Here is a 26530-nt window from a genome sequence, read left to right on the forward strand (position 1 = left end):
CCATTAATATTTTCTTAGAGAAGGTAATGATTTTCCGCGCATGTCTCTAGATTTCAGCCAATAACCTGTTCTTGGTGCATTTATTTCTAAACAGCGATGTCCACACACTTGCCGTAAAAATGCCGCATCGAAACTTATTGATGTTCTGACAATTAAATTTCGCGCATATGCATGTTGAATGGACCTTCTCAAGTTTTTTTTTTTATCGTTGCCAGACTTTTGTCTTAGTTTCTGGCCAAGTTCACTTACGATCTTAATTTTAAGTACGAAAAAACAAGGCTATATGCAATCGACGAATGCCAGGTGATTTTAATAAAACTGTGCATTTCAAAAAGCTCGCGCGATAGGGGTTTAAGATCGGACAACGTGGCAACGTCGCCGAGTTGGAATCTACGCAGTCGTTTGCTTGAAAAATGAGACACGGAAACAAATAAACTTTAGTAACAGTTGTCTGCTCTTTAGTGAGACAAGAGCTGCGAGAAGAAGCGGAAAGCGGACGAACAAATAAAAAACCGGCATTACTTGCTCTAATCGTTTTCGAGCTACAAAATCAATATTGGTCTATTTTGCCAGGTAGAAGTAATGTCCGCATCTCCCATGGCCAGACAGGTGGCCGATACGAAAGCCATCCCCATTAAACGAGTGCTAGTGAACGACCCTTCTGAGATGCCGAATCATTATTCGTCCACCCCAGGGGGCACACTTTTCTCCACAACTCCAGGAGGTAAATATTTAACGATACCGATCCCTCTTTGCCGCTTTATTTTTTAAAAATAAGGAGGTATTTGTGCTCCCAGCCAATCTTGAATTCTTCACCGTTTCTTTGGTTAAATGCCAACGAGCTAGAAACTGAGCAGTTTTTGTTTATATTTTCTAATTCATACGACTACAAAATAAACATTTAGATACGTTTTCGATTAGACAGTTATCTGGAAAAAAATCCTTTGCACGCTAGATTTGTTTACTTATCGCGCAGGTTTGCGGCCTTGACTCGTTTTTTTATTTTTTTTTTTTCGCGATAAGACATGCCTTGTCGTAAAATGTGTCATTTTCGCCAGATTTTTAAGAGGTTCGATAACGTTGCACCTAAGACGAACGAATACCTCTTTTAGTTAAAAAAATATATAAAAATGTCAATCACATCAATGGAAAAAAGGGCTAGAAAATCAAAATTCGTGTTTATGGAAAAGGATCACGGCGCCTTTGGGTTTCTGGGCTGGTTGGTGGTCTGTGGTAAAATCAAAAATATTATGTATTTTTATTTTATGTTATGCATTTACATGTTGCACATATGCCAGAAAAATACCCGCCTAGAATTACGCATATTGCAGACATGATCGAGAAAAAATTCATGCTCGATTTATGTATAGCACACGTATTGTATAATCGTTGGCCTTTAATTTTATAAACAGTTGACGTCGAGTCGAAACTTTTATTCACTTGTTTTTCGGCGATTAACCGCGATTTTCGTAAGTAAACTATCGAAGGTAGGTACGGTAAGTAAACTATCGAAAACGAGTGGCAAAATCATAAGCACGTCCCTGAGCAAAAAAAAAAATCCAAAGAACTCGGGAAGTTTCGGAGCAATAGACGCTTCCCTTATAACCGTGCCAACTGTTGAATTATGCATTCGTTGGACCGGGCGTAACGTAGTTTGAATTGACAGGGCATTCCGTTATTTATAAATAAATACTTAAACATTCGCAAAAAGCAGGTTGTATTTTTGTGCGCAATTCGTTGCAAGAGAAAAAAAGTTTTAAGTTTATGCAATTTGCGCCGATAATGAGTACGTACCAAGGTGATACCTCGCCGCGTTGTTTTCGTCGATTGCGGTTTTTATCTAGTGTTTTGTCTGCGTCAACGACGTTATTGCATTTACATTAAAACGCGGTCTCCAATTTGACAGCTTGATTTATGGGAAAGCATGCGTGGTATCATTTACATCAGAATTAATTCCAAACCGTTCACCAGATGTGGTAAGATTAAATCGAGTTTTGTTTGGAAAAAAAATAAAAAAAGAACAATAAGTAAGGGATCGTGTATACAACGGCTTGTCGACGTGCGGTTACAAAGTATATACGCCGGTTTTGTTAATCTCTATGCCGCGTTTTGGCGACGGACAAGACGCAAACGATAACGCGGTTATTTTTATCCACCCGGCTATGTGATAGTGTTTACGGCTGATGTAAATAGGCGATAAGTAGGTCAATACTTTTAAAGATGAACGTTTCCATTGTTGCCATTAAAAAAAAACCGTTTCCATTTCAAAGGTACCAAGATAGTGTACGAGAGGAACTTCCTCATGAACCTCCGCAACTCGCCGATCTCCAAGACGCCGCCAAAATTTGACATTCCGGAAGCGCTACTGAGGAATTCCGGCAGCCCTCCGAAAAAACAAAACCAATCGAATAACAAAAACAAATACGTGTCGAGGAGGCGAAACTCCAATACCAATCCGAGGAAGGGCAGCAAAGACGACGACGATCATCAGTTCCAAATGGACCTTTAGTATACCGCCCCAGTTGTGGCGCCACCTGTTGCGCTCGCTTTTAAGCTCGAAAGCGAAGTCGGACATTTCGCATATAGATGGGGGACGCGGCGTTCATATTCCTTTACCCGTAATTTTAATGAAATTGGACTGCAGCGCAGGGCCCAGACTATTTTTTCGGGTAATAACTTGTGCCTTTTGTTAAGTTTTGTGTTATTACTTACTTTTAATACAAAAATGCGTTTTATAACGATCGAGTTTTTTTTCAAAATTCAATTGAAAGGGGTGTAAGTCGCACATAATTGACTGGGTCAAATACGTTTCGCACTAGGTAGCGCTCGTCGATTGATATAAAAAAAGCAAGCGTTCTTAATATATATTTTAATAACGTAATAAATAAACCTTACAAATATCACCTAGAATTATATAAAAAAAACATGTAACTTTGTCATACAAAAAATCTTTGGTTTTATACGGATATTCGTCCCACCACCGTGCCCTAAACGTCGATAATACTTTCGTGTTTCTTGTCTTGAGCGGTCACCTTGAGTTTCTCCTGCATCTGATTTAGCATCTCCTGCATCCTACGGATCTAAAACTGGCACGTGTAATAACCACGCACACCTTCCATGCCCACCCACTTACCTCCTCGTCCTTTTGCAGTAGCAGCCTGTCAGTCTCGGAGATGTCCGACTCGTAGGGTGCCGAATCCCGCTTCAGCTTCCTGCACGTCCACCCATACAAATTACATTCAATAAATAACATGGAAATCGCACTTACCCCCTCTCCCTAGCGTGTTGCGATATCTGCGAGATGCACTGCGCGCGAAAATTCTCGTAATGGACGTCCTCTGTTACGTCCTTTAGGTCCTGCATGTGTGTCGATATCAGCATCGTCCTCAACTTGATGAAGTCGCTGTGCTTCGGGTTCTCGACTACGGACAGGGGCCAAACCAATTATCAGTCGATCGAAATTAATAGAGAAATAATATAGTTTCAGTTAGGCATACGACTAGAAAAAGAACTAATACTCCTAGAACGCTGGTCTAAAAGAGTACATAAGTACATGAAGAAAGGGAGACAGAGCATCCATATCTTAGAAAGAAACTGTGAGGTTACGAGATTATTGCGCATGTGCTTGTGCATTATCAAACCAACTTACCTGTGCATCGTTATATGAGGATTTTTGGATCGAATTTATAGTTACAAAAGGCATAACGTCTAATGCAAGGCATCTTCACAAGTATCACTCAAATTTCAAATCGCTAAAGGAAACCCACCGACGGAAATCTATAGGAGACAAAACAAAAATGGCCACGGCGCCTAAGTTTCAGCTGACAGCGATGCTGCCAATAGTTGCGAAGGTAATAAATATAAAAAGTTCTAGGTCAGAACTGTCAACCAAAAAAAATAATTAACTGAAAACTGTCTAGCTTTCTAAAAAACATATAAAAATTATATTTCTGATGTAGACGGTTACTCAAAAAAGTGTGTTGCTATTATACATTGTTCTTATGTATTTAAAATTTACATAAAATTGGACTTTTCCTTTATCTGGCAACAAAGTAATATCATCCCAACCCATTTTTCGTGGAAGGTTTTTCTCTCTACCAGCCTTCTAGGAGTATTAATTCTATGCGTCCAGTCGCAATGAAAATAAGAGTAAACATTTACCATCGACGACCCCCCAAGGGTACTGCCTGCCGCGTATCTTTCTGCCGGCGACTTCGAGGATTGTGTTGCTGCCGACTACCGCGAACGGCACGCTCGCCTTCAGTTCTCTGTCCTGCTGCTTGAAGTCTTCATCCTCGTCGCTATCGCATTCGGGAAATTCGTACATCTGGATGTCGTTTTCTTTGATGTCGCGCAGTATGTTCCGTTTGAGCTTGTCGACTTCGGCCGAGGTGAGACAATCCGCCTTCGCTATCACCAGCACGATGTTGACCTTGCGGTGAAGTCGCTTCATCAGCTCGAGATCAGTCTGGCGTAAGCTATGGCCCCACGGTGGCAAGAAGTAGAGGCAGCAGTGCACCCGGTTGTCTTGGATGTTTCGCCGATTCAGGCCGCTTTCGTCCGTAAAGTATTGCCGGAATTGTTCGTCGATGTAGTTTGTGCACACCTTCCAGCTGTCCTCGCAGTTGACGGCGTCCCCGAAACCCGGAGTATCGATCACCGTCAATCTACGAAATCCCGATGGATTTGTGCCGACGTGGGAGAGAAAATTGCATAAAAATTTATCTGTTGAATTTTAGGTAAAAATATTTAGTTTTGGAAATTATGGAGTGCTAACAAATATTAACGGCTCATTTTTTCAACAGTTCAGTAAATTGTAACATTATAGTATATTATGCAATAAGTGTGGTAAACGGCATTTGAATCACCAGTTTATTTGCCACAAGCGGAGCGAGTGTTTAATAAATGAGTGACTTAAAAAGTTTGCCAGTGTTGCATACTATGCTTTATATATATATATATATATATATATATATATATATATATATATATATATATATATATATATATATATATATATATATATATATATATATATATATATATATATATATATATATATATATATTCGCGTATTGATTCACGGATGGAAAAATTTGATGACAATATATTCCGGGATATCATCCGACTGGAATCCTGCAGACGTTTCGCCAAGATCTCACTTGACATTTTCAATGCCCGCGCTCCGAGTGTTCGAAATGTTTTCAGAGCGCGAGCATTTTAAAATTTAAGTTTCAAGGGCTTGCAAAATATTTAAGGTTTATAAGGTTTATAATTGAAATTGTTATACGGTTTTTTGAAATTATGTTAACATATGAAAAATTTCACAATGGCACCTAAATTTACGATATTAAGCTGACTATTTCTCCCAGATGTTTGGGGTAGACGATCTAAAGCAAGAAAGAAGAGAAAAAGTAGTTATCAATAAAGGATTATATTTCATGTTTATGATATGACAAGACAAGACTCATTGACAATGAGCAAGAGGAAATGAAAAAAGTTGCAAGTATTGTCACCTGTGTTACAGAGCATTGCCAAAAAAGAGTTTAGGTAATAAAATACCTGCATAGGCTAACTAATCCATAGATGCTGAGAGAGTTATATAGTACTGAGGTTAAATAATTATTTGGCGTTCAATTATCTTTCTGGGTACACCCTTGTAAAATCTTTGTTTATGGTTGGATTTTGATTTTTTTTGTTGGATAGCTCTTTCAAAAATGCAATAATACCTTGTTTTGCTTATTGCTTAAATTCAAAGTCATGGTCTACTGAGACTATGTAACAAAAGATAGAGAAAAGAGCAGTACTATTAGGGATTTTTTAAAAAGTAAATTGGGAACGAATTCTTATTCTTATTTCTATAATGTTTCAATACAGGCTGTTTGAAATTGGCGACCCGCTTAAGTACATCGTTGAACATTCTTTTTGTTGGATAGATCCCTGAAAAACGCATTATTACATCAACCTAAAGTCAGGGCTAACTGGGACTAATTTTTGATGTCAAATATCGAGAAGGGTTGTTAGGGATTTCTTTAAGAATAAACTGTCAACGAATTCTTATTCAGTACTACATAAAACTTAACAACCACAAACAATTTCCATGATGTTCGAATACAGGGTGCTCGAATTATAGCGGGCGCCTAGCTTAAGCATTACTCCTGTAGAATGTTTGTTTATGGCTCAATTTTAATAATTCGGAAAATCGATAAGTACTTTTGGAGATTTCTGTTTAGGACTACCTAAAAGTAACTAGACCAATGACCAAAGTTTTTAATGCTGAAAAAAAAATTGTAAACCTTGTAAATAAAGATAATTTTGTATGTAATTTTAAGATCTTATAAATTTTAATTACATTTATTTGTTGGTATCATCTTAAAACAACAGCATTAATAAGTCTTAGTATTCGAAAGGTATAAAGTAAACAAAAATAAAATATAAACTAGCGAGTGAATTTGACATTCTATGGCACACTTGGTTTTACAAAGCAAACAGTATGCCGACGTCAATCAATTTTGATATGTCTGTTATTTTCATTATTAGATGAGAATTAAAAATCCTTTTTAATTAAAAAAAGACATCGTTGTAAAGTTTGCTTAGTTCATATCTAATCTTCTCTAATCATATATTTTTATAAAAACTGTTAGTTAGAACTATCCAAATTGAGCCATAAACAAACATTCTACAGAAGTAATACTCAAGTGACGCGCCAGCTATATTCCGAGCACCCTCTATTCGAACTTCATAGAAATTAGTATAGTTAGGATTTACGTCGTCCTGAATAAGAATTAGTTTACACATTATTCTTAAAGAAATAGCATTTCTAGATATTTGACATCCAAAAATAGTCCCAGTTGGGCCATGACTTTAGGTTGATATAGAAAGAAACATAAGCTTTTAGTGCGTTTTTGAGAGATCTAACAAAAAAAAATCAAAATCAAACCGTAATTAAGGATTTTACAACGATAAGCGCGGCGCAAACGATGTTTTAAACACCCTGCATTGAAACACTATAAAAATTGGTATAGTTTTGTTCTAAGCACTCCTGAAGAGAAGAATTCGTTGCCAATTTATTTACTTTTTTAATCCTTAATAGTACTTCTCCCTTTTCTTACTTTTGTTAACTAGTCTCAGTTGGCTATGATTTTCCCCATGGGCAAAATAGAACCATAAACAAAGATAAAGAAACATAGCTAAAGTATTTTGAGATACGAAATCACAAGGGTGCAATTTTTTTCGATACTTTTTTGATGTCCTTGTTTTGTATGAGTGGCGTGGCGGGACCCTTACCGTACTCTCACTCCCCTCTCTTCGATTTCCATGGTCTTTTTCTCGATCGTCGTGGTTTTGTGTAGCCGCTCGCTGACGTCCGGCAATTTCCGGTTCTTGTACAAGTCTTCGAGGAACAGGCTGTTTATCATCGTCGATTTACCGAGGCCGGACTCGCCGACCACCATCAGCGTGAACTCGAAACCGCGCTTGACGGACTTGCGGTGCACCTGATCCGGCAACGTCGCAAACCCGATATAGTCCCTGTCTCTGTCTGCGCAGAATTTTTGAAAATGTTAAGTTTGGCACACCCTATATAGTACGTAAATATAGTCGGCGCACGTGCTCGTATATATATAAACGGGGAACTGATATTGACTACGCCATTTTAGATTTTTAATGGTCCAGTTACCCGAAGCTTATGACCTCGACGCGTCGTGGTCGCCTGAGTAGTGATTTTTTGTTTAAAACAACTTGAATAAAATGTTCTGTTTGGAGCTGAAATTTTTGGCATAGTTTTGCTTGAAAGGAAACATCCAGCTTAATCATAATCTGATGCGAATACAAAAATTTTAACGTAAACTTAATTGTCGAACGGTGGAATTCGTAGCGCACCGCGCAGGGCACTAAACGTCGGTATCCTGGTTTTGTTCGCATCTCGTTTGGGCCAATTAACATTCCTCGAGGCCGTCCTTGATTCGCACTCACTGAGATAAGGCACGTTAACGTATACAAATAGAATAAAATTAGCCGTAACTGTCGAGGGTGACGTAACGTTGACGGCCAATTCTTCTTCGAAACATGCGACGATTAAGTGCCACGGATAATACGCTTGGTTTGTTTACGCGATCGGTCGAGAATCGGGGGTAGTAGGCCTCGGTCGAAACGACGCGTGTGCGTAAACGTCACGTTTTTTTTTTAAATTCTCGATCGTGAATATAAATATGGATAAGCCGCTCCCAAAAACGCCACGTTAATTAAACCGCTGCCTAATTAATATAAACTTTAAAACCGCGCTAATTGATGTTTCGGTACAAGGCGAGCCAGAAAAATATATTAACAAGTCACCAGGCACGTCTCTCTCGTGTGTACTCATCCTGGTGAATATAATTATACCGGTTTCCGGATAATTTCCTAAATAATTGCCCGTTTCCTGACTGATCTAATAAGTTTTCCACGCGTGATGAGTTCGGTGCCGTATAATTATAACGAGCATCTATGGCGCCCTCCGTTTACATCACCGTCAAACAATAACAGGGCAAATCCCCTACCTGACGTCATGGCAATCCTGTGAATTCGCAAGACAGCTAGCAAATCTTCCGTTCTAATCCTGCTGCATCCCGCGTCACTATCACGGCCACCTAGACCATAACAAACTGCTACTTCTAAACGCACGCGTTGCCCACTCTTGCGCGTATTCGCGACCAAACAGCAGTGCGTTACATGGAACCGTCGCGATCAATATGAGCGGGATTTACAGCGGGCGCGGTGTTGTTATACGGTATCGACTGTTTTGATACGGCGCGTACGGCTGGTTGCCGACGTCCGTGATCCGCACTGCAACGTTGGTTCCCGTTTTTCTAGTCGTCATCGGAAATGGAATTTTTTCGGGACTTCGAATCGATTGTAAAATATTCGTGGTTTTATCGCACACTGGAGAGAATGTAATACCCATTTATAAAATTAATCTGCAAAGGTAAATAATGTAAGAAACCTTGACCCATAGAATCATTCCAAGGATCCGTGTGATTATTTGTTTTTGAATAAAGATTTGCGTTGGAATGGTCAAAGAAATTTTCACAGAAAAACTATATCGCAACTTCAAATGTGGGCAACCAAAACAACATGGAACGCGCATGCGCGTTGCGACGAAAGGGCTGGTAGAAAATGTGGGTTCTTTTTTTTATTGAAATCATGGATAACTTGCCGTAATGATGGTAAAATACGAGGGAATCATGTCCGTGTCGGGAGGTGAGACTGTTAGTTGAAAACGTGACTTCAAGGTGTGCAAACTAAAAAAAAATCGTTAAAATAACTGCATTTTTAACTAAGTCAACATTATAATTTCGAGTAGAGGTAAGTACTGTGGTTTCAGATTTTCTTTTTTTATGAAGGTAAATAAAAAAAAAACAGAACTTGTTTAGAATAACTAATATAATACATATTCACTTTTGAAATCAAGTGACGTGTGGCATTAATGTCTGGTGGGTTGGTGGATGTTTATGTTAAATTGGAGAAGAGCCAATTTATTTTAGATTTCGCTACAGTCGGTTATCGCAACCATATATAGCGGATTGTTTAAATGACAATAAGTTGGTTAAAATATTTTTTCTACTCCCGTCTATAAAATACCTAATTACCCATCGATCTAGTGTGCGGGATGCGTCACTTTACCACGTCACTTTCGTTTCCCATGATTCCGAGCTACTTCGGACATTTCCGGATTTTACCGCACGGATTTGGGAGCAATCGGATGTTTTCGGAGATATTTCCCACGCTTTGAATTTTGACGTTTGTCAATTCTAACAGTGAATGTATTCGTGTTGTTTTGCGACAATGTACCCAAATACTAACGGTCGTAGAAAAAGTATAGTATGCACGTTCGATAAACTTTTTAACTTACTCGTTTATTAAACACTCGCTCCGCTCGTATCAAATAAACTTGTGAGTCAAATGCCGTTTACCGCACTTGTTGCATAATATACTATAGATTGTTTTATTTGGATGACCCTAAGCGTATTCTGCCCTTGTCCCCTGTCACAGTTTATATTCCATTGTCCATTACAATGACGCTATTAGGAGGAATGCTTGAAACTCGTTTGTTTTAAACCAACTTTCAAATAAATCAGCGCTGGTGTCTTTTTGGTAATCCAGAGAAGAATCTTTAATATTTTTCGCAGACAACCCAACCCTTTTCCGAGGTATTATAAGTGTCGAACCAGGTTTCATCCAAGTAAATAATTGGCTTTTGTTGTTCTCTGTAAATCCTATTTTTCCTAGATATTCCAGTCACAATTTCCGAATTCTAAAAGATTCTATTAAAACTTAACTTTTGTCAATTCTTTTAAATCTAAAACCCATGAGTTGAATACACTTCCATAAGGTAGTTCTGCCACATATAACACCGGTTTCATCTTTTTCAAGACTCCTAATGTAGGCACGCTTTGTTCCTCGTATAACTAGTAAATTTTACGCCGTATTATATCTTGATCACTTTCATCTACACTCGAGAAAATGTCAGCATCGCTTCTTTTTTTTCTCGCTGAAATGGGATTATTCATCATTCACTCATGAGAGTCAAATAAACATTGCTTATAACTTCCTTAGTCTCAATAGAATAGTTTTCTACATTTGGGCGGGATTATCTCCTGAAATACACTAAACTCGCACATATTTTGCATAATTCGCACACCATTCAACACGCGCTGTATTACACACTAAATAAGAATGATTACAAATAAACGTAAACTAAGTAGTATACCAAACCAAAGAATATTAAACACAGGTAGGTATAAAATTATTTTCTATTACGGACCACAATTTTACCTGAATTTAAATTCCGAAACTTTAGGTAATAATCTTGTTGCATTTTATGTTAATGATCACCCTTGGATAATCCCATTCAAAAGCAATTGGTCACTTTCTTATATCTATGAACAGACCATAACTGTTGAAAATTCTAGTTATTTTATTACGTATATTACGTAAAACTTATTAACAAAATTCCTTTTTCTTAAATATCATAATCACGTTGGCAGCACGGTAGGACCATTTTGTTTTCTATTGCATATTATATTCTTTGATATATGGTCGCCACAAGTTTGATTCAAAAGACCGTCCTCCGACGCGCAGGTTCGTCTGACGTACGGGACGGTACAGTAGGAAGCGTAGCGGCGGGCAGGTGCGAAAATTTATTCCGACGCGTTCCTCGGTTGCAGTCGGTGTTGTCAAGATCGCAGGTTGTCTGTCGCAGCGCGCGACGAACTTGAAATTGTGCCGATTTGTTTTCGGTCGTCGCCGCATTTTTCGCGGCCTACTTTGATTCGGTAAAACCGCGGTCGATAACGGATCGTCGCATTGTTTCGCGCGCCAAGCGGGTGGGGGTCGGGTCTTTTTCGACCGGAACGGCCCTGTTTCCGCTTTGCGTTTCACACTTTCGCGCGCGAACGACGACGTGAAAACTGCATTTATTTCGCCCTGCGTCTCTCTCGTCGCCGTTTACTCACGGATGTGCACGCGTTTCAGGCAGCGACGTAGTCGGCCGTTGTCGACGTGTGGGTTTTCCCGGATTGTTTGATTCAATTTCGGTGAGGAGATTGTAATTTTTTTTGTGATTTAGGGATCGTTGCCGTAAGATTTATTGAGTTTCCTTTAAAAACAAACGAGTTTCGCTTCTGCGTGTGGGGGTAACTTGCGGTCGCCCGCGTTGACACAGTTCGGCCGTCGCGGGCCAGACTGACCGTTAGAAAACCGTATACGGGGCGAGTCTCAACGAGTGTCATATATAAACCAGTTTTCGTAGTTATGAGTAGCAATACGCTCTACAGGGTGGCCCGACAAGAATGCGAAGTGATGCATGTCAGATCGGAAACTATTCGCTACGGAGACTCGCCTTAAAAAACACATTTTACCAAATTTTCAAGATATTCGCGCTCACAACCAAGAATACCTCTACGATTTAAAAATTAGAAAATTATAAATGAACGAAATTTGGAAAAAGACAAATTAAGTATAATAAAAGCCGGATGAAATCGTGTCTTTTGTTCGATGTTTTAGGCTGGGAATAACATTTATGCATTCGGTTTATCACTAGCCATTTTTTGAAAAATTTTTATTTAAAAAAAAAAGCATTTAATTTTTTAAGAATTTGCAATTCTTCCGTTATCACAAGGTGCGCTCCATCGGCATCACTAAGCGTTATGCGTGTCACAGATAAGTTGTATTTCGTGGAGTGACAAATGCTTTTTTTAAGGTGTTCAAGACCATTTTTTTGTTGGTAATTTTTAAGTGGATTTCAGAGAAACATCACCTTAAAAGTTTAAGATGACGTTTATTTCTCTTCTCGACCATCTTGGAAATTTGAAATTATTTCCACATTCTTCTTTGTTAACAAATTTTTTCCGAGAAAAAAAAACGGGTTTCTAGTTCATCACTTGTTAGACAAGACTACTTTTAAAAAATTACAAAAATTATCTGTCAATTTTTACCTTTACACCGGCCACTCTCAGCAAAAGTAAAAATATATCACGAAACAGGTTCAAGAAAATGCATTTTCTTTAGGAGTATATGTAAACATTAACCTTATAAGCTAGTAGATAATTTTTTGTTAATTTTGGCGAGTGTTTTCATTTACCCCAAAGTTACTGTACAAAAACTCCACTTCGAATAGTTTATTTGACGTTTACTTTTGAAAACGCAGGTCTAATTCATTACATAATTTATAGCAACACATTAGTTAAAGAAAACAAATTGTTGAACAACAAATAACAGAGTATTTCACTAACAAGGCACTTTATTTTCAAAATGATAAAATATTCTCTCGTCTTTAATTTTAATTATGAGAACAGGTAGAACTCGCAATATTTGCTCTTGCGAAACAAAAGTAACATAACTTTGATTGAAGGCGAAATGTTGGTATGTTCCGTCAATAGATTTGAGAGCTACTACTTCAATGTCACTATCTTCTACAGAACGCAAGTATCTATGTATAGTCGTATTTCTTTTACCATCTGTGAATTTGACAAGAACAACAAGAGTGCTCTTCAGAGTGATAACTTCTTCGTTTTTGTTGAAATCTTCTTCCCAGGGGCTCACTGAACCACGTTTAAAGGATTCAATTGAATCATCGTCACTTGAGGAACTCTCTGCCTCTTCTTTTTCATATCTTCATTTTTTCCAGGCTTCTTCAGTCTCTTTGGCCTTTCCACTGTCTTTGATGGTACAGTGATTGATTTTTGTTTTTTGGTTTTTCGTTCTGGGCAGATAGTGCTGATTTGCGGCCTGGAATTGGAAAATTACTGCAATAGGTAAGTTTTGTTGTGGTTCTGAACATCTGTCACAGCATTAATGAGGTCTTCTTTTGTATATGCTGGCACATTTATCTTGCGCACATATTTTCGAAGCAATTGAAATATTTAAAAAAAATAAAAAGCGTGTTTACATTTTCCCCAAAATGATGTTTTACTTTTGCCCCATATTGCAAAATATCTGGGGCAAATATAAACACTCTTCAATTGTTTTAGTAATAAAAATGGAATATTTGAAACCAGTAAATAAGGAGAAAACAAAGCCTTAATAATCCTGAAAGTTCCACTTACTTTGATGGTAATTCATTTACATACACTTTTAACACTTGTGCTAAACAAAAAAACGAAATTTTTGCAGTGGTTTGAGAAGTACATGCATCGATCCAAACAAACTCGTCAAAACAACGTGATTCCTTAAGTACTAGTAGTAGTAGCAGCGTTGCAGTTTGGCGGTAAATTTAAACCCGTTTTAGGTAGCGTTTACAGTTGCCCCTGTTTACAATTACCCCGGTTGACCCTACTTAGCTGAAGTTTTCGAAAATAGTGTTTTTTCAAAAACTGTAGGACTATGCTGTATTGTTGATTAAGTCCGCAACATCCTGTATAATTGGACCTATCATAATTTATTCATCATAGCAATAAAATGTACACCACTGTGATACGATGTCTTCTTCCGTTGTTCTTCGCGACGGCACTGGCCGACGACCTCCTCGGCAGAGACCGGGAGGCGCAAATCTCGTCCAAGATAAGCGTTGGAGACGACAGTGTCGCGTTCCCCGGCCAGAGTCTCGACGGCGACGTTGTTGGCAAACAATTTCAGGTGGGTACTAGATCCGCTCACTATTTTTGAGGAATTTTCTCGAGAAGCGGCAACACCGCCCGCCAATATTTTCCACTATCCAGTTTTCGCAACTCGCAGAAATTGTAATTCGCCTATTGTAGGTGTCGCCGGAAGGCGGCACTTTCGACGCCGAGCAGCGTCATTATCCTGGGTTAGCCGCCAGTCCGAACCTGGATCAGCAATACGCCGAACCGTACACCATAGAATATAGGTACCACGATTTCGACCGTATGACGAGGTTCTTGAGGCAGACGACCGCGCGGTTCCCGTCGTTGACCGCGCTCTACTCCATAGGAAAGTCGGTGCAGGGTGCGTTTCTTCCCGGAAAGCCCTTATAGAGGTAATGTGTAACGTGGAGGGGGTTGCTTTCAGGTAGGGACCTGTGGGTAATGGTGGTGTCCGCCTCTCCTTACGAGCACATGATCGGAAAACCGGACGTCAAGTATATCGGCAATATCCACGGCAACGAGGCGGTCAGTCGCGAGCTGCTGCTCCAGCTCGTTCACGTAAGGGCTCTTTATTTTAAATATTTAAATATATAATATATAAATAAATAAGGAAATTTATTGGTGACTCGTTATTAACATTCACGTTTCCAGTACCTGGTGACAAGTTACAGCACTGATCCGTACATACGGTGGCTGTTGGACAACACTAGGATCCATATAATGCCTTCGATGAATCCGGATGGTTACGAAGTGTCGAAAGAGGGCGCTTGCGACGGCGGCCAGGGAAGGTACAACGCGCGCGGTTTCGACCTGAACCGCAACTTTCCGGACTACTTCAAGCAGAATAATAAGAGGACCCAGCCGGAAACGGAAGCCGTTAAGGAGTGGGTGTCCAAGATACAGTTCGTGTTATCGGGAAGTTTGCACGGCGGCGCCCTCGTCGCCAGCTATCCTTTCGACAACACTCCGAATTCGCGTGAGTCGTCTCGCCACTATTAAAACCGCTACAAGCAGTATAACACAGTCTGTGTTTACTACCGACAGGGCATAGATCACTAGCACATTATAGTCTGTACTTACTTAGCACGGAGCACAGTCGATAGAATATGCTTAGTGACTATCCAATCCCCTAACGTCAACGATCGGTGTCAAATGTCAACAATCCAATAGTTTTATTGGCGGCGGTGCTAAATTTTGGTATACAGGGTTATTCATGGTGAGTGTCCTATTAGACGTTTATGGATAATAACTTACGGTAAAAACCTGAAATGTTCGCTGCGAATATGAGCTACTTATGTAGAATATTTTTGGCCATGGGGTGTTGCCAGATATACTCGTAACGTATATCAACTTTCGTTTTTTAAATGGACCACCCTATATATTATTACATTTTTGTATTCTGCGAAACATTCTGGAACTTTTTTATGTAACATGTCTATCTGAAACATTTTCGGAGATAAAATATACTTTCTAACAAATTGGCAACAAACAACTCGATATAAAATAATATTTATTTTCGCAACCCGTACAGTTTAAACACTTGAATTTTTGGTTGCGGCTCCCTATTAAATTGCTTTATCATAATATAGTATCAGAATTAACTTATCGCGTACAGGGCGTTCATAAGGCCCAATTCACAAGATATAAAAATCCATGCTACGTGAGCAAATAATTTGCCGTCTAAAAGCTATTTTCACTGGGTTTCCATATAAGCAAAAAAACCAAAATATTGCAATTAAAGCGAATTAAAGTAACCACATTTCATCTGGGTAGTAGGCTCTGGCCGGCGGTTTTTCGTAAACAAGTTTGTCTTTTACATAAATAAGCTTAATGTTCCGATATTAGCGTGTTCAAAGGAGTAATTCTAACAGTGAAACTGGAAGGAAAGACATATGACAACAAAAGTTTAATATTCATAGAAACTGTTATACACCAGACTAATGTTAAAGACTAATAAACGGTTTTGAATTGTTTTAATTACATACAACAAGATATTTGCTCTAAGACATCCATAACTTCATAACATTGGAAACTGTTGCCCTTTGAATTTCGTTTGGATTTCGTGTTGAGAAACTTCTATTGTTCCAACTGGGGTTTTAGACAATTTTTTTTCAACCTGTGTAATATCTGACGAACGTGGTGGCCAATTCCATGGACCTAGACGCCTTATCCATCGGTTTTGAAATATGATTATAAGTTCTTGACTTACTCTATTTGTGCGATGAGCCGCAGCTCTATCAAGTTGGTTGGTTGGTGATGTAACGCTAATGGCAAATTAACTAAAAAATCTGTGACTGCTACAAAAATCTATTTTATCGTCCATCATCAAACAAAATACTTTGAAACTAAATGTATGTTGAAATCGATTTTCTCGTAGAAATTTTGGATTTTCTGATGACCAAAAATGATTATTCGTTCTATTAAGAATACCCTTCCGCGAAAATTTTGACTCGTCGGTCCAAATAATTCTTTTCAAAAAATCTCGATATTCTATCACGAGGGAGAAGAGATTGTAATGTAATTATTTTGTAATTGTGCATATTATGTTTCGTCAGTATCCGTTGAATGGACGAATAAGATATGCCTAAATAATATTTAGCGCTGGAAATAGATGCATTTGGAAGTGCGTGAAAATATGCTAAAACGTTGGTTTTATTTTCTCCTGAGCAATAGGTTGGTAGATTTCGAAAATTTTCTTCAATTCGTTTAAACTTTTTCTCATACATCGGTGGCAAATGCGGATATTGTTCATTAAATCTTCTGCACGTTCTTGAAACAATTCTTTGACACTCACCATAAATGTAAAACTAATTCAAAATTTCTTCCTTTCTCAAATAAGTGCAACTTTTAACTATGAAAATGCACTAATCCGAATGCATCTAAACTTGTCAGATATTTTTTTACTGGAAACGTCACCATAGCCGGCTAGAGCCTACTACCCAGATGAAATGCTGCTTATAACCCGAAAACCGGTGAAAATAGATATAGTTTGGATAGTTTGGTACTTTTAGATGGCAAAATAATTGTTCATTAGCGTACCAATATAAAATATGGGACCAGAATGCAAACATTATATACAGGGTGTTCAATTTAAAAAAATAATGTTGATATACGTTACGAGTATATCTGGCAACACCGCATGGCTTAAAATATTTTACATACCTAGCTCATATTCACTTACATAAGTAACCAACATTTCAGGTTTTTACCGTAAGTCATTCTTCATAAACGTTTAATAGGACACTCACAGTGAATAACCCTGTACTTCGCTTTAACGACCGGTTTAACATCACTTTGACTTATTTGTCTTCCGATTTTTCGGGCTCGCAAGGAGTGTGCGCGTCGTCGGTCCTTTGCGCCCGTGAGTAGCGCAGCGGCGATTGTAAATCGTCAATTTACGTGGTTGCGTTGCTCGTCTGTTTCAGTGTTTACTTCGTACGCGTCGAGTCCGTCCCTGACCCCGGACGATGACGTCTTCAAACATCTCGCTCTGACGTATTCGACCAACCACGCCAAGATGAGTCGCGGGGTGTCGTGCAAATCATCGCAGACTTCGTTTAAGAGGGTGAGATCACGCTTTTCCGCCCGTCTCCTCCACTCAAAAAAAAATCTATAGGGCATAACGAACGGGGCCGAATGGTACCCCCTGACGGGGGGCATGCAAGATTATAACTACGTGTGGTACGGGTGCATGGAGGTGACCTTGGAAGTGTCCTGTTGTAAGTTCCCGCCCGCGCACGAGCTGCCCAAATACTGGGAGGACAACAAGGCGGCCTTGATCAAGTATCTGGCGGAGGCGCACAGGGGCGTGCACGGATTTGTAGCCGATGAGGGCGGCAATCCCGTCGAGAAGGCGTCGCTGAAAGTAAAAGGTCGAGACGTCGGTTTCCAGACAACCAAGTACGGCGAGTTTTGGCGCATCCTGCTGCCCGGCGTCTATAGACTCGAGGTGAATTTTTTTTTAGTAATAAAAAATAAAATTTTATAAAAGCAACAATAACTAAGCAAAAAATAACAATAACAACCTTTTTAAATGCAACGTATTTTCATTAACTTGTTATTATGCATTTAACTCTTTTATACACAGACTTCTTAATACACCACTCTCAACAGAAAATTACAATAAAGAACTTAATATCATTAAATAAATTGCACTGAACAACGGCTACAATCCGTCCATTATAGATAAAATTATAAATAAAAAGAAATACAGACAACAGTAAACTCTATTTATCCGAAACCTAATACAGAACACGAACAATTTAAAACAATTACATACATAGGAGAACCTAGTGAAAGTTTCAAAACATCTGTCAAAATGTGGTTTAAAAATAGCTTTCAGAACTAACAAGACAATAGGAAAATATTTAAAAAAGAAATAAAACGAAATGTCCAAAAGCCCAAAAATCAGGTGTCTACAGGTTGAAATGCGGATCTTGTCCTAAAATTTATATTGGACAAACAGGTAGATTCTTCAAGAAACGCACATAAAAGAGCGTTTAAAAACAATAGTCTAGATTCTAATTATGCTACACACTTAAACACAGAAAAACACATTTTTGACGACAATTTTGATATTTTACATACAGCCACAAAAAGTAGAAAATTAAATTTATTGGACGCCATGGAGATTAACAAAATGAGACATTCAAATGTATTGCTTAACGATCAATTAGATTTAAATACCTCTCCTTTATTGAACTTAAATTCTCACAACATTAATTAAGGTTTTATGGTCATTTTTCCGAAAATATAGTAGCAGGTAGTTTGTAAATATTACATTTGATAAACACAGGGTGTTGTCGAAACAATTGTCATGAAAATCTGAACTTTTAGTTCTTATTTATTTTGTTATTTAATATGTATTTTTAATTTAAATAAATAAATAAATAAAAATATCTAACTTTTTATCTAAACATTTCTGTATTTTTTATAGTTTTCTTTAGCAAAAATAGTAAAAAAGTATGTATATGTATGTATAGAAAGGTTTGTTCTTTTGGTGTTTTTGTAATATGTATTTGTATTGTTGCTTCTTAAAGTATTCTAGAAGAAAAATTGCTAGAAATATTTGTTTTTGATATTTTTTTTTGTTAGGGATACGATTTTTTTTTAAAGTCATCAAAAAACATTTGTTGCAAGAACAAAAATGGGCTTATGTTGGTTTCAGGTGTATGCAGACGGTTACGTGCCAAGGGAGGTGGAGTTTATGGTGGTCGAGCAGCACCCCACCCTGCTCAACGTCACTCTTCACGCGGCCAAGGTAAATCGAAACGTGAGGGGGTGAGGGGGTTGTAAATACATAAAGGGGCGACACTTAACGCTATTTCTTCGGTGATGGACCTCCGCCGTATGTAAATATTCCCGTTACAGTCCTGGCAGCACTTCGAGCCTCTGGCAACGTCGCCGCCGAAGCCGGTCCTGGCTTTGGACGGACTACCGCCCAGCAAGGACGCCCTTAATTTTCCCAAAGAGTAGTTGTACACCGTCGGGCCGTCCGCCATCGCGCGCAACAGCTGTAAATACCGACCGCTTTTTCCCTCATCTTTGAAAACTGTCCCGCATAATCAACACACTGAAAACAAGATACACTATACTATACGTTTGGCAACGTGGCGCCCGCGATTCGATCGCACGCCATAGTTTTGCGTGTGCTGCTAATTTCCATGGTCTGTGTGAGCACTTGGTCCGCCACGAGTACGTAAGTTGAAAAGAAAATTTGAAAATTCCCCAAAAAAAAAACTTTCTGTCGTTCATTACCCTCACTGACTCTAGCTATTGAACATTATAGGTAAAAGAATACTAAGTTTTTTTTTACTTACTATTTTGTTTGGCCTTGCAAGTCAGGCAATTTGGCAAGCCTTCAAATATTGGTAAATATATTTCAAAATTCCTAAAGGATGCCCTCGTATAGAAGGGTCTGAACTATTCCATCATCCTTCAGGTTTGTTAACATACTCATATAGTAGAATAAACTTCTAAATAATTTGTCATAAAATGACGACCGATTCATCTAAAGGCTCCTGCGGGATATCCGATCCCATCAGATATCCGGAAGCCGAGCAATACATTATACAAATCCATAGAGATCCACACAAAACAAGCACCAATTCACAAAACTATACACACTACGCCTCTAACAATTTAATTGAAAGGTGTACCAAACAAAATTTTTTCCAAAGGACATAATTTTTCAACCAATTTCTAACTTTTTTGGAACCGGGCTGAAACAAACGTGCAGTGGTTCCTCGTCGACCAATCATTATTAAGGTTAAGTGTAGAGTTGTGTCAAACGCGATTGATTGGTCACTTCATAGGATCGAACGACCGAATCCCGCATGTTAGTATCGATTCGATCACATTGTTCACTCTCGCTGCCGCCCTGACCGGTCTGAAGTCACCAAATACAAGACGAACGATCGCCCTACCGTACCAAAACAAATCGAATTCGCCTTGCGGAATACGATTGATTTGAATGGTTTAAGATTGAAATGCATCACTGAGACAGGCCACGGAAAAGGAATGAGGGTATTGTTATAATTATTCTGTAATATTGAGTTGCGACATCGATTAGTAGATTTGCTTATGTGTTGAATTGAATATTGAATGAAATATCTATTTCCACACAGGCATTTAATTTAAACAAATTAATGTATTACTGGTACAACCCAATAAGTAGCACCTATTTTGATAAAATCATGATGCAATAAAAAGCAGAATACAGCTAAATATTATACTAACTAAAACAGCAAACAGAAAATATAGACACAACAATAATTAAAATTTAAATGAATCTGAATCGGTCGTTCGTACTATTCGAATTCGGTGACTGTTGCCGCTTATGTTGGCAACAAAAAGTATTGAAATGATTCGGTCCTTTTCGAAATAAGTCACTGATTGATTCCGTCCTCGGTAAAATGAACGATTGGCATAACACTAGTTAAGTGTAAACTAAATATAAAAACTTGGAAACATGAAAACAGAGCCGCTACACGCTAACCTGGGGAACTATTTCAAGAATGGGGATTATGAATAGAACAAATTCCTTTAATATCAACTAAACATGCGGGGTTCATTTAAATACATTTATTATCTGTATTAAATGCCCCAGCTTGAATATAAATCATTTAAACCATCTTGAGCTGAGTTAAAACTTTTAATGTTAGAGTTTGGAGGATATCTAATTACTTTAGGGTAGTTTTTGAGTGTTATTGTTTGGTAAACGAAGAAGGAGGAGTATCGAGTCATTTAATCGTTAGGAACGAGAATTTGACGTGGTACCAGATTTTCGAGTTGTTCCGTTGCCCCGATTTTAGACCCTGTCTAGATTCATGCAACAAAAAAGCTTTTTTGACGTTCACGTGTTATTTCAATTTGATTCAAACTGACGCTTAAAGGTATGTTGCATAAACCACAGACCATGGTTGACTAGGATACCGTGCCACGTTGTCGAACTTATGAAAAAATCGTCAAGTTGTAAGAGCGCTGCTTTTTTTCCTTAGAGAAAAGATGGCAATTACTACCGACCGCAGCAGCAATCGACGTTCAGTCGACCCCACTACCACGCTACTAGACCCGTCCCCCAAGAGAGTAATATATTTTCGTCAATCAGTAGCGGAATATCTAACGTATTTAACTATTTTGGTTAACGGCGGAATGTCTAACCGAAATACACTTAATCGCAAGTCTTGCCACGTAGATCAAATTCGGAAAAAAATTGACGACAATCCCCCTCGGCAATAAAAAAAATCCTCGAGTTTTAGTTCCCTTTCTCAGGAAATCGAGCAAATTTACTATTTATATCCCTTTTATTTTTATACGATTTTTTAGTCATAGAATACTTTATTTATTTGTTTGTTTTCACAATAAAAAGTGATCGAAAGCTTACGTTTTTTATTTCATTGTCGCCTGTCGCGCGATCCGACAACTCCGACATTTAAGTACAGGCGAATATGTTTTTTATTGAATCAAACACGCCGAATCTTGACCGATTCGAGTTCCGGCCGGTTTGTTTCGATGTTTCGAAGCTGGAGGAGCAGAATTCGAAACCAGCTCAGCCTTGACCACTGACATTTGTTTCTCCATTTCGAGCGACGTCATCGGCACGCCGAAAAACTTCGACAGCAGCTCGACGAAGCACGCGTTTACCTATAAACCAACGGGAAAATTCAACCTTGCTGGGCTTTTCTAGATTGTCGCTCACATTTTCCCCCGTTTTCGCAGACAGGAAGTAGTTGCTCAGTCGGTTCTCGTACATGAAACTATTCGTCTTGTCCAGTCGCACGCCTCGCTTGTGTTCCAAATCGCCTAAAACAGACACTGCCATCTAACGCGATGGTACCAAAACCAAGACCGATCGTTCACGGCGGCCACGATAGATGGCGACGCTTACATTTGTTTCCGAAAACGGACATGACGACCCGCCTTTCGCCGGCGTTTAAAATTGCAACACTCGTTTTCAGCCAGGTCGCTAGCGAGTCGAAGCTCGAGCAAATGGTGATGTCGTAAACAAATAAGACGATCTGAAAACAAACCCCGCGGAAATCTTGTCGGGCATAGGTTTGCACCATAGAGAAAACTAATAAAAAGAGAGGGTCAGATTAAATTTAAATAATCGGCGTTCCATTATACTGTGCCTGTAGCGCAACTTGGAATTTCCCAAATTTGAACAAATTGAGTTTCGACTTATGTTTGCGTTTCCGTCTTTATCTCTACCAACTGAGATAATTGAAACGGGTAGTTATTGATCCGAATCACAGATTACTAGTATTCTGTGTCTCAATTGACACAAAAACTAAAAACTTGCAAGTTTAAAGCAAAATAACTATTTTAATATTATTGTTTTGTTTGATACTGCGGTTTCTATATGCACCGTTTAGTTTGTCATATTGCAGGACTCCAATAATTTGATTTGTTTAAATTTCTTTTCTTCTAATTATCTCCTTTTTAAATAATTTAAATCCAATCACTTTTTTGCTCAATTATGCGTGTAAATTGCATATTTATATATGCACATGTACAGTGTGTCCATATTTTTTATGGTCTTTGCATTCTGAAACACCCGTTGTAGATCGGTTATGAAGTAGCGTAGTCAGTTTTCTTGTGAATCTCACAAATTTACAACTCTACTTTTTATTAGTTTTATCTGTGGTTCGTACACGGCGAGCGAGAAACTTTTAATCGCCAAAAATTTCGCGCGCGCAACTCTGTAGGACTTACGTCCGCTTTGAAGAGGTAATGCTCGAGCATCTTGGTGTTTTGCTCGGCCCCACCGGTGTCCGTAATTTGCACGGTGATCTCACCTTTGCCGGGCAATTCGACCCGTTTTATGTAAAAGTCGGCACCCGCTGTCGGGGCGTAGTGCCGCGAGAACTCGTCGTAGCAGTACTTGCGAATTATACACGTCTGCAACAGAACAAAAATCAATCAAACACGTAAGATTAGAAATGTTAACATTTCCTAAGTGTACTCACGGACCACAGAACCGAGCTTGGTAGCAGAGCAATTAATTAAAATTTTGAATGATCGTTATAAAATATCGCCAACGCTATTCGTACAGTAAAACTTAGTTTTATGCAATTATAGAAAATAGTTTAAAGCAATTGTGTTCAGAAAAATGGTTGTGATATCTGCGCACTACTTAATAAACGATTGATGCACGTTGGGTAGCCTCAGTCGCAGAAAATTGAATTTGGTCAGTATTCGTGGTTAAAGAGTCTATTATAGGGAAACGTTTTGGCCCATATTTCGAGTTCCCTACCTTGCCGACGTTCGGTTCGCCAAGCACGACGATCTTAATCCGATTATCCGCCCTTTCGCAGACGCCCTCGTCGTCTGAATCAGACATTCCCACTCTCTAGAGTGTATCCCAGCCGTAAGTCGCGGACGAATTACCATCTGAAAAGCGTGCTGCTTTAAATCGGATCCGCCCCGAAGGGATTTTAGAAGAATAAGCCGCGGTGCGTTTAAAATTCATGGCGGATGCAATGATGCATATGCAAAATGTTTGCAGGCTCCACGTATATATAGAATGCACTCGGGTGCCATATACGACACTCCGGCGATTCGTTTTCACCGAGAAACGTCGAGGATGGTTCGCAACGATCGTGAAAGTTTCCCTAAAACGCGGGCCTGTATTTTTATGCTCGTATTGAGCGACGTTTTAGTGAACGGTTGCCTGATTACCAACTGCAACAAGGGCGGCAAACGCAGCGGGAAATTCGACCTAGCGGAGGGCTTTAAGTCGGTAAGTACTCGCTTCAAAACGTGCCGCCAACTCGGGTGTTACCTGACAGATGGCGGGCCGCTCAATTTACGTGTTGCTGTTCTGTGCCCAGTTGTGTGATTTTGGTCATTACAGTGCGTATCATGCGGACCGAATAACGCGGGCAAGTGCTTCGGTCCGATGGTGTGTTGCGGCCCGTTCGGTTGCCTCATAGGCACCCCGGAATCGCTGAAGTGCCAAAGAGAGGGGCAGTTTCATGAGAAAGAGCCGTGCGTCGCAGGTTTTGCTAATTGTAGGAAAAACACGGGGCGTTGCGCCACCGACGGTGTATGCTGCAGTCAAGGTGACGCGGTCTTTTAAACAGCGGGACGCATGTAACAATTTTTCTTTCGCAGAATCGTGCCACATCGACAAGCAGTGTTCGCTCGTCGAGGATAAACGCATTCTTTTGGACGCCAACGCATTGGACTTATACGGTTTTTACATGAACGAAGCTGTGGTTTAGACTGCCAGCGCTTTTACTCACCGGACATCGTCGCGCCCAGACACCACCACCAGACTATGGATTTTTACCCGATTAGCGTAAAAATGTCTCCAAGACAATAAAACTCTGGAATACAAACATAACCTCGTGTTTTAATTTTGCTGTTGGCGACCCTGACGATCGTCATTTTCAAAGCCTTCGTCGATTTGCCCTTAACCAATTCTTCTTTTTAAAATTCACATGAAAAAATAATCTAGGAAGCGCTAGTGGAGGAAGGGGGACAATCTTCGAAACTTTATATTTCCAAATAGTTTTTCACACATTTTTAGGAATAAATTAGAGCGAGACTACTTTAATTAGAACGAAATCAGACACGCTTAACTTCTACTCTTAAAAAATCACTCCGCCACTTTGAGGTTCTGTATACTGTCCGACACTTTATCGAGTTCAATGTGACTACCGAAACGGACACCATTCGCATCTGTTTCATTGGCGGCGACCAGACTCTCTAAGGATTTCGCTTTCTTCAGCTGAGTAACCTCAGCAAACGATTCACTAATGCACTCATCCACTATAACCTGTGCCAGCGTCGACGTCGCGTCGCTATCGTTATTCTCTGACTTCGTCCGGTGCCGTTCCCTATGAGGTACTTTGTAGGGTATAAATCTTGCGTGCGGAACCGTCGGCCTGACACGAAAACCAATCGATACATTACTGACGTATCTTGTATTTATCGTGAGCATATTTAGGTAGTTACTGGTCTTGACTTCATTGAGGTATTCGCGACGAGAATTGGTAGACGAAGCCAACATACCAAGCTCGTGTAATGCCGAATCTAGCTGGCTTTGACACGGCGGTGACGCCTGAAACAAATCATTTGTTGAGCACAAAACGGATGAGCTGAGGTTAACCTCCGCAGCAAAAATAAAAATACAAATACCTCGAAGCACTCATCCGACCTCATTTTCGGAACTGTTTGTTTGTTTATATCATATCATGCGCTATCACAACAGTCACATCACAGCCTCAAACGACAGTCGTAATTTTATCGCCTAACTGTCACAACGTTACACGCCTAACCTAATTCGGAGCCTTGTTGAAACAAGACGCCCGATAGGCCAGATGTCGAAGCAGACGAGGACGGGAGAAGTTCATTTCCATAGAAAAATAATCAATATTGTATTTCTACTCTTCTTCCTTTGGCGATAAAAACGGGCCATTTGCCAGGACGTAGTCAAAACTTTATTCTAAGCTTAGAATTGTTGTGTGGGCGACATCTGCGTCTCGGTAGTCTATTTTATTTGAATTAACGACGAAACAAGGTAAAGAGACCTTTCCGTTTTATCGACTAGCTTAGTAATAATTGTTGAATTCATTATTGATCGTGTGGATAAAATAAGCAACCGTTTGGTTGCTAATACGAGAGGCAGCGATATAGTACGCAATATCCCGGCCTCTACCGATAATCCTTCCCATAAAGTAAATGTTATGCGGTTCGAGTTTATTCTGCTAGCCCGCGGTTTTGCGTAAATTTTAATCCGCGTTAAATGACCAAATACAGACCCATCCCCCAGCGAATAATACCCCGACTGTTTTAAAGCTTGGTCATTAACCCAGGATTATATATCGGAAGGGAAATTTCGGATATATTACTTTTCGACGGATTAGCCGCTCTACAAGCGGCAATTTGAAATTTCGATGACGTCACCCGAATGCTCGGCCGTCGGTGTACACGTACGATCC

At 39.4% G+C, this 26530-nt stretch overlaps 6 protein-coding genes across 20 annotated transcripts; 3 read left to right on the plus strand and 3 right to left on the minus strand.

Moving 5' to 3' along the window:
• The first annotated feature begins 425 nt into the window (after positions 1-425).
• On the plus strand, positions 426-2745 carry LOC132699824 (eukaryotic translation initiation factor 4E-binding protein). Its single transcript, XM_060666742.1, has 2 exons — positions 426-724; positions 2271-2745. The coding sequence occupies exons 1-2, from the start codon at positions 583-585 to the stop codon at positions 2507-2509; spliced, it is 381 nt and encodes a 126-aa protein (XP_060522725.1). The 5' UTR covers positions 426-582; the 3' UTR covers positions 2510-2745.
• A 121-nt stretch (positions 2746-2866) lies between these two features.
• LOC132699820 (septin-2) lies at positions 2867-8700 on the minus strand. Its single transcript, XM_060666737.1, has 6 exons — positions 8538-8700; positions 7288-7540; positions 4162-4667; positions 3269-3422; positions 3134-3212; positions 2867-3080 (listed from the first exon to the last, which is right to left on the minus strand). Exons 1-6 carry the CDS (start codon positions 8545-8547, stop codon positions 2988-2990), a joined length of 1095 nt encoding a protein of 364 aa, XP_060522720.1. The 5' UTR covers positions 8548-8700; the 3' UTR covers positions 2867-2987.
• Positions 8701-8863: 163 nt separating this feature from the next.
• On the plus strand, positions 8864-21956 carry LOC132699819 (carboxypeptidase M). Of its 14 annotated transcripts, none has more exons than XM_060666729.1 (12): positions 8998-9342; positions 13166-13590; positions 13651-13744; positions 13929-14112; positions 14235-14442; positions 14506-14639; positions 14733-15057; positions 17413-17442; positions 17507-17646; positions 17698-18030; positions 19249-19341; positions 21581-21956. In XM_060666729.1, the coding sequence occupies exons 4-12, from the start codon at positions 13936-13938 to the stop codon at positions 21725-21727; spliced, it is 1587 nt and encodes a 528-aa protein (XP_060522712.1). In that variant the 5' UTR covers positions 8998-9342; positions 13166-13590; positions 13651-13744; positions 13929-13935; the 3' UTR covers positions 21728-21956. The 14 variants fall into 14 exon arrangements, with proteins under 14 accessions (XP_060522715.1, XP_060522712.1, XP_060522711.1 ...); XM_060666728.1 differs by having other exon boundaries at positions 13651-13710; positions 13766-14112; XM_060666726.1 differs by having other exon boundaries at positions 13166-13292; positions 13509-13590; positions 13651-14112.
• On the minus strand, positions 19459-24948 carry LOC132699821 (ras-related protein Rab-28-like). Of its 2 annotated transcripts, none has more exons than XM_060666738.1 (7): positions 24830-24948; positions 23839-23975; positions 23298-23483; positions 22471-22600; positions 22282-22385; positions 21967-22226; positions 19459-19594 (listed from the first exon to the last, which is right to left on the minus strand). In XM_060666738.1, the coding sequence occupies exons 2-6, from the start codon at positions 23923-23925 to the stop codon at positions 22038-22040; spliced, it is 696 nt and encodes a 231-aa protein (XP_060522721.1). In that variant the 5' UTR covers positions 23926-23975; positions 24830-24948; the 3' UTR covers positions 19459-19594; positions 21967-22037. The 2 variants fall into 2 exon arrangements, with proteins under 2 accessions (XP_060522721.1, XP_060522722.1); XM_060666739.1 differs by having other exon boundaries at positions 19516-19653.
• LOC132699822 (oxytocin-neurophysin 1-like) lies at positions 23913-24833 on the plus strand. Its single transcript, XM_060666740.1, has 4 exons — positions 23913-24037; positions 24091-24324; positions 24439-24646; positions 24699-24833. Exons 2-4 carry the CDS (start codon positions 24109-24111, stop codon positions 24806-24808), a joined length of 534 nt encoding a protein of 177 aa, XP_060522723.1. The 5' UTR covers positions 23913-24037; positions 24091-24108; the 3' UTR covers positions 24809-24833.
• Positions 24949-25068: 120 nt separating the features above from the next.
• Positions 25069-25894, minus strand: LOC132699823 (uncharacterized). The gene is made up of 2 exons (XM_060666741.1): positions 25728-25894; positions 25069-25650 (listed from the first exon to the last, which is right to left on the minus strand). The coding sequence occupies exons 1-2, from the start codon at positions 25749-25751 to the stop codon at positions 25186-25188; spliced, it is 489 nt and encodes a 162-aa protein (XP_060522724.1). The 5' UTR covers positions 25752-25894; the 3' UTR covers positions 25069-25185.
• Positions 25895-26530: the final 636 nt, after the last annotated feature.

Source organism: Cylas formicarius, unplaced genomic scaffold (assembly GCF_029955315.1).
Source record: "Cylas formicarius isolate icCylForm1 unplaced genomic scaffold, icCylForm1.1 PGA_scaffold_3__17_contigs__length_32017465, whole genome shotgun sequence".
Lineage (NCBI taxonomy): Eukaryota > Metazoa > Arthropoda > Insecta > Coleoptera > Brentidae > Cylas > Cylas formicarius.

Coding starts and splice junctions, on each gene's coding strand:
- LOC132699824 (XM_060666742.1), top strand. CDS start 583: ATGTCCGCATCTCCCATGGCCAGACAGGTGGCCGATACGAAAGCCATC. Junction 725..2,270: donor TTTCTCCACAACTCCAGGAG/GTAAATATTTAA, acceptor TCCATTTCAAAG/GTACCAAGATAGTGTACGAG.
- LOC132699820 (XM_060666737.1), bottom strand. Junction 4,668..7,287: donor GAGAGGGGAGTGAGAGTACG/GTAAGGGTCCCG, acceptor GGGATTTCGTAG/ATTGACGGTGATCGATACTC. Junction 3,423..4,161: donor CCCTTGGGGGGTCGTCGATG/GTAAATGTTTAC, acceptor CCCTGTCCGTAG/TCGAGAACCCGAAGCACAGC.
- LOC132699819 (XM_060666732.1), top strand. CDS start 13,936: ATGTACACCACTGTGATACGATGTCTTCTTCCGTTGTTCTTCGCGACG. Junction 14,113..14,234: donor TTGTTGGCAAACAATTTCAG/GTGGGTACTAGA, acceptor CGCCTATTGTAG/GTGTCGCCGGAAGGCGGCAC. Junction 17,647..17,697: donor CGCAGACTTCGTTTAAGAGG/GTGAGATCACGC, acceptor AAAAATCTATAG/GGCATAACGAACGGGGCCGA.
- LOC132699821 (XM_060666738.1), bottom strand. CDS start 23,925: ATGTCTGATTCAGACGACGAGGGCGTCTGCGAAAGGGCGGATAATCGG. Junction 22,601..23,297: donor ATTACCTCTTCAAAGCGGAC/GTAAGTCCTACA, acceptor GTTTGTTTTCAG/ATCGTCTTATTTGTTTACGA. Junction 22,227..22,281: donor CTGCGAAAACGGGGGAAAAT/GTGAGCGACAAT, acceptor GTTGGTTTATAG/GTAAACGCGTGCTTCGTCGA.
- LOC132699822 (XM_060666740.1), top strand. CDS start 24,109: ATGCACTCGGGTGCCATATACGACACTCCGGCGATTCGTTTTCACCGA. Junction 24,325..24,438: donor TAGCGGAGGGCTTTAAGTCG/GTAAGTACTCGC, acceptor TGGTCATTACAG/TGCGTATCATGCGGACCGAA. Junction 24,647..24,698: donor CGGTGTATGCTGCAGTCAAG/GTGACGCGGTCT, acceptor TTTCTTTCGCAG/AATCGTGCCACATCGACAAG.
- LOC132699823 (XM_060666741.1), bottom strand. CDS start 25,751: ATGAGGTCGGATGAGTGCTTCGAG. Junction 25,651..25,727: donor GGTCGGATGAGTGCTTCGAG/GTATTTGTATTT, acceptor GATTTGTTTCAG/GCGTCACCGCCGTGTCAAAG.